This window comes from Ips typographus, linkage group LG9, assembly GCF_016097725.1.
Source record: "Ips typographus isolate SLU linkage group LG9, UJ_Ityp_2.0, whole genome shotgun sequence".
Taxonomy (NCBI): Eukaryota; Metazoa; Arthropoda; class Insecta; order Coleoptera; family Curculionidae; genus Ips; species Ips typographus.
Window position 1 is genome coordinate 4,582,115 of NC_138430.1, and position 12,315 is coordinate 4,594,429.

A 12,315-nucleotide genomic window follows, 5' to 3' on the forward strand; every position below is an offset into this window, starting at 1 on the left:
CAGAAACACAGATTGAAAGGACAGTCAGTGACAAAATTGCCTGTAAAACTCACTTGGAATGAGAAAATGACAGTTTTAAGCACATTTTGGGAATCCTCATTAAATTTTCTATCCAACAACCTAAAAAAGCACCGCAAGATTTGGTACAGTCAGGCAGAAAAGCGGTGTCAAAAATTGAACTGTCAGAAACACAGTGTGAGAGTGAAAGGACAGTCAGGGATAAAATCACCTGTAAAACCCACTTGGAGTGAGAAAATGACTGTTTATAGCATATATTTTAATTAAACTTTATACAAGACTGATGATTTTTTTACGATCAAATTGCCGTTTTTCTTTGCTGATATCAAAATTTACCTAATGTTAGGCTCATTTCAGGTAATCTTCCTTCATTACTGTACTTTAGTTCTAATATTATCCTATATTTGTTACATATCAGTGTAATAAGCAGTAATGTATTAACATTTTTAATCCCATTATGGAATTCATAGATACTAGGAAAATTGTACCTGTCTATTAACTAAAGAATAATGTTTAGACTCGTAAATTGCACAGAAAATGCTTCTAAAACCCCGACCACATTATAGAAGATCTGGTCAGGTAAATTAATTGAGTAGGAAACATCAATCAAGCTGTCAATAAGTATTGGACTATGGGAAATTCCTTTTAATTATATCGAATACTATTTATACTCTTTTCATTCCGGTTAAGAACTTGACAAGTTGAAACAATCCAGCAGAATTGTCGTACATTCATAAATTGTTTTGTTTCGATTCGGTTAGAAATTTAAACGATAAACTGCAACTGACAGGGTTTGGTTAAGTGGAAACCTGAGGATGTGTTTTCCAGTCTCGACAGTTTTATCATAGTTTTCCAGAAAAAGACATTTAAACGTGTGCACAATGTAAAATAAGAAATCTCTCTCTGAAACTTTTGCGAGTCTGTTCTACTTACCTTATCTGGATTTCTTCTTATTTATGTTGGCTGAGGTGTAATTTGCAAATTAAACTTTCTAGACGTATAAGATAATAAATTTAATATGTACAAACTTAATATTGAAATGTTTTATATACAATGTAGTTCCTATAGGATAAAGTTTTATGTACAACAATAAAATTATTTCCAGTTTTTAAAGAATATCACATCGATTAGAGGTAATTAAAAAATAAAATTCGGGAAAAGGTGAATTATAAATTTTATCACCGATTAATTAGCAGCAAAATGGCTCCCAGACATATAAATTTAGCTTTTAGGTCCGTTGTGATAGTCGGTGCTTGGCTTCGGGTCACTGGTGCGTAAAATTCCACTGAAATAGAGATAGAAACCACATTAAAAAAAATACAAATTAATTTGTGGGTATCTAGTTAATTACATTCACGGATTTCCTCATAATGGGCCTAAATTTCAGGGGGGAAAAAGGGTGTGGATGTCAAATGTTAATATTTAAATTGAACACGAGTCGGGGTGTATCTGATTGTCGGTTCGTTGAATTCATTTACATATTATATACCTGTAATAACGAGGGGGAGATTTCGATTTCCATAAAATGTCCAGACTCAGGTTTATAGGGAGATGTCAAGAATATATGATTTCTAGCAGTGTTGCTTTAAAGAAAAACCTGAAAAATTGGATTATAATACCGATAACGAAACCATTAACATCATTATGGCTTAATAGTGTTAGTTAGATTTTAGTATAAACTTTCTTTTTTTGATATGACTTAAACAGAACTGATTTTTGGTAGAAATTCCGTAACGAATAAGCCAGCAAAAGCAACGTAAAACAAACGACTCTTTGTTACCACTAAACAAATCAAGTCAGCAAGTGTTTGTCGAATTTACTTCTGAAAATGCGAGTCGGAAAATTGTGCTCACTATTTTTCAGGTAATTCTTTTCGGATTCCCGCGGGAAAATCGAAAAGGCGTCTCCTGTACACATTCTGATGTGTGGCGTTTTCCAATTTGATTTCCCCGAAGGAAGATATTGTGTATTTTATGTACAGGATGGTTGAATAAACGTACCGGTAGCTTGTGGTGGTCTTTCAGCTGGAATTTCCCATTGCTCAAAGGACAGTTCGGTTGTGGTCATGTCGTCCTTCCAATGTGGTGACCTGAAACGTGTACGTCATAGAATCACCACACCAACCAACAATTATTAAAACTTTTAGTGAAAACCAAAGCAACTATTTGCTATGCAATTTCCGTATTCTACTTAGTAATTTGCTCGAAGAAAAGCGGTAAAATAGGGTCGGTAAGAATGAAAAGTAGTAATTTGCAGTCGAGGCTGCAAATAGTTTAAGAATGCTTTATTTAGTCGTCGCGATAACCGGGAGTGCAACTTACGAGAGTTGCAGGATTTGTGAACAGTTATTTATTTACATAAATTAAGTTTTAGGGCTTTAAAACGCTGGGGCGGCTTTAAAGAATTTATTTATTTTTATTTCAACGTTTTACAAGAATTTTCTTTGAATAATCTAGCGAGGCTGGGACGATATTTAATTTGCTGACAGGAAAAAACGAGTTGTTGATCTGAAGGAATTTTATTAACAGTTTAAATTAGACTACTAGAATTTTGTTTAAACTGCTCTGTTGTTTTATTTGATTCACAGAAGTTAATAAATATCTTACCTGTGCTTTTTCTTCTCTAACTCTATGCTCTTCTCCGAACTTTTGTGATACAGATGATACATTGTTGCCGAGCATCTCAGCTTCATTTTCCCTTTGACAAAAAAACTTTTCAATACTTTCAGCTTGATGGTCGACTGCGCTCTGTAAAGGAAATGAAACATTAATTTTCCGTTTGACTCGGCGTTTTAAAGACAGATTGCTTGAAGAGAGGTTTTCGCACGATGTGGGTAAACTGGAAGTGTCCCTTTCAAGCTAATTAAGACTGGTAAACGAATGACAGACTTTATAGAAACAGACACCGAAACTTTGCTTCTTTCGTCCTTGGCCTTTCTGATAAATGGTTTTCCAGTTAAATGCCTCACTCGTGGATGGATAGATATGGATTTACAAAGCATAAAAGTGAATAAGAGACTCTTCTTCCGTAAAAAGAGCGTTTTTATTGTGAAATCGGTCGTTGTTCGTCTTTCTTTGTGCCTTATCCGCGGCACACGTCTTTTCCTTTTAGAGTAATGTGGTTATACCAAAAAAAATCTTTTGAAGGGATTAGAGTCCTAAAATGCATTAATTACAGACTTGGCAACAAGGAAATTTCAATATTTAAATTATGCACAGCGGAGTGCGGACAAAGAAATCGTTCCATATTATTCTAGCACACCCTTTTGTTTCAGCATGGTAATTAATGCAATTGTGATAATCTTGAAAATGAAACAGTAATTGGTTTGCTAATAATTGTATCCGCGTAGTAGAGCCAATGAATACGGACCTTTCGAGCGTGTATAGATTATCCATTATTTGGAATATACACCGTCCTGACCCGGTTTATCCTTAATCGTATGCAAATTGTGTGTTAATCCTCACGGAAATATTCATATTTGATCGTCCTATATTATTCTCAGTATATGCCTGCACCGATGATATTTCACTTATAGCCAAGGTATGCCAATTTGAATTTCAATAGCTGCGGCATCAATGTGAGCATCCGCATAAGTCTCTATTAGGAATTTCGGAATTTACAGGCATTGGAGAAGGTTTGATTAGTTGGCTTTAAAAGACTTTTGGCGGATTGCACCAACGTTTTTAAGACTGTCACAGTAGCCTATACAGGGTGCCACAAATTCGTGTCTAAGTATGAGGATCTCGAAAACGGTAAGATACAGAGTTGGTTAAATAGAAGCAAAGTTCGGAAAAAACGTTTTTTTTTTTTAATTTAAATTTAAAAATGGTGAGGTTTTGTTTCTTTTGGTTATCAATCCCAATCCTCTGACCAGTTTCACCGTATTACAGCTCATCAGAGAGGCTATAGGACTTGATAACCAAAGAACAAAACCTTCATTCCAGTATAGTCAACCGGATGCCAGAAATGATAGTCCTTGTGCAACATCTGCACTCAGTTCTATGAGTTAGAAAGTACAAATGGCGTTCCCAAATCTAGGAACAGCCCAATTAATGCACATCATACGGTAAAATACAAGATATGTCAAAAATGACAGTTTTTTAAGGTTGGCGTGAAACCGAGGCCGCTTATAGCAAAACCAGCACAGGATTTGTGTTTTTCAGGCTGAATTTATTTAGGGAGGTCACTTTGATAGAGAAAATTCCAATATGGCCGCGGTTAGTATAGTAGGCCCGAGAAATCCTTAATTTGGGCTGAATTTTCGTGCACTTTTCCAAAAAATTGTTCATAACTCGCTTCTTTAGAACATTCTGTATAAATAGACCGTATAAAGAAAACACAACAATACAAAACAAAAACTAATAAATTGGGCTATCACGTGACGTTGAGCGGGCAAGGCTACGTTGAACCGTTTGGCAGCTAGAGGGCGTCAAAGTTGACTTTAACTTTTCGCACATTTTTGCAAATATCTTGGAAACGGTTTGAGTTAAAGGTCTGAAATTTTTACCATTAATATACCTCGGCCAGACGCTACTTTGACCTACCAAGCACTTTTTCTGTACCACGCCCGTTTGACCGTCAAAAAATAAAAACCTGAAATGTCGAAAACTTTTAAGGGTGGGACCCACAAATTTTTTTGAAAAAATTCTGAATTTAGATTTAGATTTTTTGATAGGAAGGTCAAAAATTGTTCTCTCTTTATTAGCACTTTTGCCGTAACTCCTCAAATAACGAAGCTATGTTTTGTTAAAGTTACACTGAAGCAGTTGAGTGCTACGCAGTCAGTTTCCGGCCCGTAACTCCCTTAAACGGCCTTTGAGGGCAAAATTGCTAAGAATCCTATTTGTAGAGAATGAAGCATCGTGTATTATTCATACCAAAAACACGAAAATCCCTTAATAATACGTCGGTTAATAGGAATCTAACGAGGAAACCACGACAATGAAAAAAAAGTAGTTCTCTCTGGTATCGTGTTTCACTATCTCGTAGGAAACAATCGTAGAACAGGTTGGGCCTCTTCAGGAATATGCAGATTCTGGTCTCTTTGTGGCTTTACGCCGAATGTCAAAGAGGTCACAACACGAAACTAGACGTGACACTTTGTAGATGCTGAAGAAAACCGACATTTTCCACGCCATTTTTTCATTTGTTTCATCTCGTTGTTCACGTCCAGGTACGTGACCTTTCTGTATCGTTGATTTTATGAATACAATTACCCTTACGGAGAGTTTGTGGTGCCGCCCGAACGCTTCATTGTACTTTTCCGAGATATTTAGGGTCAACTTCGATGTAATCGGTAAATTCCAGAGGATTGGGATTGATAAACAAAAAACAAAACCTCACTATTTTTAACCAATCAGATCGGTGTTTACCGAAATGGTGTTGCGTCGAATTTGAAATGTGACAATGTCAGGTTTTAGAGGGAAAAAAGTGACTAAATTTAAATTGTCAGCCAAAAAAGCTTACAATAAAATAAAAACGTTTTTCCAAAATTTTTTCGGATTTTTCCAACGTTGCTTCCATTTAATCAACTCTGGATCTCTTATCGTTTCCGAGATCCCCATATTTAGACACGAATTTTTGGCACCCCATATTACGTTGGTGCAATCCGCCATAAGTTTCATAATTAGATAATTAACACTTATGGACAAGCTGACCGGATGTGCATACGCGTCCGATGTTATTGTGTTTAAACAAAATTAATTAGTAAAACAAACAGCCAAACAGACATTCCATAATTCAGCACAGTTTGCATACCTGGCGATGTTGGTGGCGGTATAACATATTAATTCACTTTAAAACGTTTCCGCGAAATTTAAAATTAAAACGGCAACCGCAAAAAGGAAAATTAAATATTCATAAATAAAAACGGGGAAGGGGTTTTATTGTTCGAATATTTTTCAAACGGAAGGTAAGGCAAAAAAACAACGAAAAAGAACCGGGAAACAAATTATTAGTTGGCTAGACTGGTAGAGCTGAAACGTGCACCCGAAAAACCTTCTGGCGGTCTTTTATATTCCGCTACCGTTGCCAACTTGTCATAATCACGCCATACGGACTCATTTAATTTTTTATTAACTCAAATAGTAAAACTTTGCTGATTTTAGGATGCATGATGAATTTAGGGAGAGTTTTCTAACTTATACAATACAAAACAAAATAACACCTTTTATTGTTACATTTCTGTTTGCAATCCAATCACTCAATGAGTAAGGCTCTAATCCTAATAACATTTTTTTTAATCTTAGTTTTGAACGTTTTCTTATTATACATTGCACACTTTTGGGCAAACAATTAGACAAACGAACACACATATAAAACAGACTTTTTTCTGTAAGTGTTCCTGTATAGGATATTCTACATTTAGATTTCGTGTATTATGTGTGTGTTGAACTTTTAATTCAAATTCATCCTTGTGCTGCAAAAAGAACATGACTCCAAATGTACAGGCTATAGACAGTTAAGATACTCTCTTTTTCAAAAACTACCCTACAACTTTCTCAAGCACTTTAACGCTCTTTTCTGAACAACAAACACATTTTGAATTTTACTGCCTCTTCCCCAGAAATTGACTAAAAATTTGCGAAATATACGACTTTTTACATTTTCTCATTCATATACCTACCATTCGTATTCCATAGCAGATTAAGCTTAATCAAGAAACTCGTCTATGTGTAAACCTAGTTTTATACTTGCTTCAATATTAAGTTCTTCATGAAGAGCAGTCAAACGTTGTGGCTTTTGAGTTTTTGATAATTTTCCTTGAAATAAAATTGCAATTGGTCTTCTCCTTATTTAAAATAAGTTTACTTTCTGCAAATCTCTACTATTAAATTTGTATCATCTGCGTAACATATCATATTTTCTGAATGACTATGGAGAACAAACCATTAACGGAAATTACAAACAGAATAGGACCCAAAATACTGTGGTATGCCCAATCTATTATGGAAAGTTTTAGACATACATTACCTTTTGTTCCCGATGAGATACATAGGTTTCAAACAATTCAGACAAATCTAAGCACAAACCTAACTTAACTAAAAGTTGTTATTTTCCAATGGTTTTGAAATACATTTTGTAAACTGAAAAACTGCTGTGTGTGCTGATTTGTTTGCAATAGCTGAATTTGTTGAAGAAATCAATAAATCCTTTAGACATGACAAGCAGCAGACTAATTGGCCGGCAGTTTTCAATTGAATTTGGATTACGCTTCTTGTATAGAGGCCTGATAACAGCCAGTTTTAACTAATTCGGAAATATCCCATGCTTGAAAGAGTTATTAATTAAAAAGCACAAAACACTGCATATAATTGGAATTACCATTTTAACGAGACATGTATGTTTTGATAACTTACAAATTTCCGATAACTTAAGATTTGGGAGGACTCAAAAATTTATTCTGTGGAATGTAATACCAACAATTTGAAGAATACAAAAATTCTTGAGTTTTCCAGTGGAAAATGTTGCAATATCCTTTGAATGTTACGGCCTTTTGTCACTGCATGACAAGCTAAACTCCCGGGCATGCAGAATGACAAATTAGGGGTGTTTTTTTATTATTAAGCCAAAACGCGTTTTAAGTATTTCTAGAGGAGTTCAGTTGCAAATTGGAATATACCAAATTTGCTGGTTTTGTTGGTGGTCATCTCATAGATTTGGTAAAATAGTTAAATTTTTTTATACGAGGCCAGTGTTAAAAGTTTGGTCCCAAGTGAATATTGCCTTACAGATCACATTCCAGACATTGATCACGAAATAAAACGGACATTAAAGTAGAAACTTTCCGAATTCCTTCCTTGTACTTCGTCTTTTTTTTCCGCTTGTCTACCGAAAAGGAAATAAATTATCTTCGAAGTCCTTTAGGTCGAAAACTTACATGGCTAAAAAATTACCGGCATCGAAACCTACTTTTTTTTATTTTATTTCTCTTTGATCCTTGCCCCTACTTACACATTCCACCTTCGTTCCTTGGGAAAGCTTTAACGTGAGCGTATTACCATATCTGGGAGCGATGGGTAACACGTAAATAGTGATTTTTGCCATTTTGTTCGGGGCCAAATTCCGATAATAACAATTTTGCGAGGGTTTATGTCGGGCTCGAGTCCGGATCCCCCATAGCTGAAGAAAGAAAATCCTAGTTTGTTATTGTAGGGGCTCCGGTAACCAATTTCCATAATCACAAAAATACTTGTTGGGTTTGAAAGAAGCTATTTTGTATGTAGTGTCATAAAACCTATGTCATTGATTTTCAGTTATTAAGGTAACTATTGCTTTGAATTTCAGGATATACTTGTAATCTTTAGTCTAACATGAAATATCTAAGATCTAACCGAATATGCAAGTAGGTTTTTTGCTGTTATTTTAAATGGTCGTTTGTGACTAATTCTGTCTTTTGTTTAGCTGTAACTTTTGAAGTTTCAAGAAACTTGACTCCCCTGAAATAACAAAAAATAATAACAAAAAATTCTAGGAAACTTCTTTTATAATAACTACTACTGAAGATGTAATTTAGCATTTATTAGTGTATTAAGTGGCTATTTGATCGGTTACAAATTTTTCCACTCTTCACGCTTTTCAGTAAAACCGATTCCACATAAAAATCTTGCACCGTATGCATATAGGACCACTTCGGATATAACAGTGTTGAAAACGTTCGCCACGTTTCTGAACATTGCCGTTTCATTCAAGCGGAAATGGCATTAAGCCTTAACGGGTATTCAAATCTAACGGGTTTTAAGAACTTTCCGTTCACATCTCGAAACTTATTAAACTGCCGATCCGGGGAAAATAAATTCCGCATAGCTGGGGCAAACTTATGTTTTCAAATTTTCCTCCCCAAAGTTGCACATACCAGAGAAGCGTGGAGAAGGAGAAGGCCGTCATCCTCGTCAAAATTATTAGTTTTTGTTACTTTAGCCTTGCTGAATATGGCTAAGCTGTTTTCAGTGCCTGGGTATGCAAATATTTAATGCAAAGAGCTTTTAAGAGTTTTATGAAAAGCAAATGATTGGACGTATTATATTTTCGTGTAAAGGGAGGGTTGAGCTTTAAAACGTGTATGTGTATACTCTTTGTTTACAGGAAACAATTCCTGTTTTAATATGTTTTCATTCTGAACATTGTTAGTTTAGGCGGCGGCGTTAATTAACTTGGAAGGTATCGTCGGTTTATTGGCTTCCTGTTTCCGTAATCTACAATTTTTCCCTAGGGATGGATTAATTCAATCAAGCTGAAATTAGTATGTATATTATCCTATAATTCATGGTGACATTCTTAAAGCCACTTTTATTCAACCGGGTTTTACCTTGATGAGACAATCTAGACAATCATAATTCCTCTACTGTTGTGCCTAAAATTCAAACGGCAGGACGTACTTACGTCACTAGATTATCCTCGTTATACAGGGTCGGCCTGTGATGTCTGATAAATCTGTCTTCAACAGGGATTCCATTAATGTACCACGTTAAATTGGCGGGCGGCTGCGATCCCTCCGAAGTGCAATTTGCTTTCAGCAGGTCATCCAATTTGTATCGCGTTTTGTAGCCGGTTATTTGGGGATCCTTTCTGGGCAAATCGATTACCTGTTGATCATAAACAGTAAAAGTAGTATTTATTAATTTAATATGATAATCAAAGAGAGAATGTTTTACTACACCAAATCACCAGCAAAAAATATGCAGATGATGACGTTTTGACCTGATTTGAAGAAAAAATACACACACAGGCTAAGCTGAAACGACTTAATCAATCTCAGTGGATAACCATTTCGTAGTGAGATTTTTTATCTCAGAATTTTAATTTTAATGCTACTTATCAAAACCTTTTTCATTGTCTGCCTTATTGTAGTCTCATTTTGAAACAAAAACTTTATTCTTTGATCTCAATTAATTAAAGTGAGTTTTTTTAATTAACCAGGTTATTTTTTATAAATTTAGCGCTTTCTTGAAGTTTAATTAAACATGACTGTGTATTTTGGTCTGTGTAGTTAATTGAGAATAAGGGAAAACAGTCCAAGGGCTGGATAGGGTTAAAAACTCACCCTTAATTCAGCCGTTTGCAGGGCGGTGAAAAAACTGGGTTGTTCAGCTGTCACTTCGCAACTATAAAAACCACTAATGTCTTTCGTCACTTTTTCCAACACGACTTGCGTGTCTCTCGAGTCTTTTTCGCGCACGTTTATGCCTCGAATTTTAAACTGTTTAATCGGCGGAAATTCACTGGGCGAGTAGCGGAAAAACTCGAAACTACCCCGATACCACTTAACCGAATACAGTTTGTCACCTTCCAAGTCGTAGAAACACTGCAGAGTGGCGTCTTTGCCTCGTACCACGGCCGAGGGCATTTTTAGGTGGACATTTTTCAACGTTGAACACACTAAAACAAAAAAAAACTGTTGTAGTTGTACGAAAAACTCATAATAATTGGAATTCTTCCGGCATCAAACTAGTTAACGAAGTTACGTTAGTTACTGACGTCGGGGACTGGGAGCTTTACAAATTGTCAAACGTACGACCCTATGAGAAATGGGCCAGTTGAAATTCCACTTAGCCGGAGCTTTTCGTGAAATTCGGGCTGCAACGTAATGAAATATGTCTTGGGACTTGAATTTTGATGCAGAAAGCGCTTTTAACATTTTAAGAAATTCATATTGTCATTTTAGTTATCTTGATGGTAAGTCCAGGTCGTAGTGATTGGTAGAAAAAGCAGCTGAAAGCTGCTGCAATTTACGCAAAGGCTGTATGTACAAAGTGTCTCAAATTCGATCGTTTTACGGGGTATCTCTAAAACTAGCAAAGGTAAAATTCAAATTCTTATCATTTAAAATGTTACCAGAAGTTTGAAAACTGTTTTCAGTTGTTTTAAAGCCCTCTAGCGGCCAAACGGTTTAACCTACCAACCAGTGTTGTCATATCTTTAGAAAGTCTTTTTATTGCCTATCTATTGACGTACAAAAGTTTATATAGTGTGGACCAAATAGCGAGTTATTTACGAATTGAATGAACACTGTACTAAAATAGTGGAAAATAAATTCATCAAGTTTGATGCCCTCTAGCGGCCCAACTAATAAATCAACCAACAACACTGTGCCACATCGTTGGAAAGCCCACTTCATTAGCTATCCATTGATGTACATAAATCTACACAGAGTACCAAATTAGCGAGTTATTTACGATTGAATTAAATACTGTGTCAAAAAAGTGAAAAAAAAATCAATTTTGACTCCCTCTAGCGGCCAAACCGTCAAACCAATTAACCAAAGTTATATCCATCGACATATAAAAGTGCATACATTATGTGTCAAATAAGATAGTTATTACGATTGAATGAAAAGTTTTAAAAAACGTAGATTTGGCAAAACGTGTCACGTGATCTAGAAAACACGTGGAAAAAGGGTGCGACAATGATAAAAAAAAGTCACGTGACACATTGTGCGTGTGTCACGTGACTTTGACAGAACAGACAAGTAAAAAAAAGGCAAATCAAAATTTCCGGGTAAAAGATCACGTGACCTTGGAAAAGCTGGTTTAAATAAAACAATTAAAACATGTCAAAATGGCGGAAATGTCATGTGATCTTAAAAATAGTATATTACATACTCAGGTGGAAAGTGTTTGTTTTCTGTCGAGAAATTTATCTCGAGACAGAAATTAAACTTTCTACCGTGGTTTGTATACTATTTTATTTTCAACCATTTATCAAAATCTCATTGAACTTTTAATAAATCATTCAGTTGAAATATTGATTGCTAATAGTCTCTAACAATAAGGTAGTATAGGTACGACTAGTTATGACTTCAACAATAATAAAAAGTAAGCCCAGATATGACAAAACACATATTGACATTCACCCGGGTGGAAAGTAAAAGCAGGTGATTTTCATGTTTCCACCTGGTTTACACATAAGAAATACCGTTATTACATACCTGGTTAAAAATAAAAAAAATGGGAAACTGGTGTAATTAGGAAAAATATGATAAAAGTGTAAATGGGGAAAGTTGTAAGAAATTTCACCCTTTACCAGATCGCATAAAATCACTTTTGCCCTAAAAGGTTTTCTCAGGAAGATATATTCGAAAAACTGTGTTAACGCATAAAAAGTGGTTAAAAAGACTATTTGAAAAAATATCAAAAAAGTGTACTACAAGAAAGTTGTAGAAAAATTCATCCTTAACAAGATAGCATTAGAGCACTTTGGCCCTAAAGGGTTTTCTCAGGAAAGTATTTCCGGAAAACTGTGTCAAAGCACAAAAAAGTGTTTTAAAAGACAAAGATGGAACAAGTTCAACAAAGCGTA

General features: G+C 35.2%; 1 protein-coding gene across 1 annotated transcript in view; it reads right to left on the reverse strand.

Moving 5' to 3' along the window:
- Nucleotides 1-1,016: 1,016 nt before the first annotated feature.
- Nucleotides 1,017-12,315, reverse strand: part of LOC145733673 (uncharacterized) — a 31,503-nt gene continuing 20,204 nt past the window's right edge. Inside the window, exons 2-6 of the mRNA XM_081986605.1 lie at nucleotides 10,061-10,395; nucleotides 9,400-9,602; nucleotides 2,625-2,765; nucleotides 2,019-2,107; nucleotides 1,017-1,303 (exon numbers count right to left, since the gene is read on the reverse strand). Coding sequence (XP_081842731.1) covers nucleotides 1,197-1,303; nucleotides 2,019-2,107; nucleotides 2,625-2,765; nucleotides 9,400-9,602; nucleotides 10,061-10,395 — 875 coding nt within the window. The 3' untranslated portion in view covers nucleotides 1,017-1,196. The remainder of the gene's footprint in view (nucleotides 1,304-2,018; nucleotides 2,108-2,624; nucleotides 2,766-9,399; nucleotides 9,603-10,060; nucleotides 10,396-12,315) is intronic.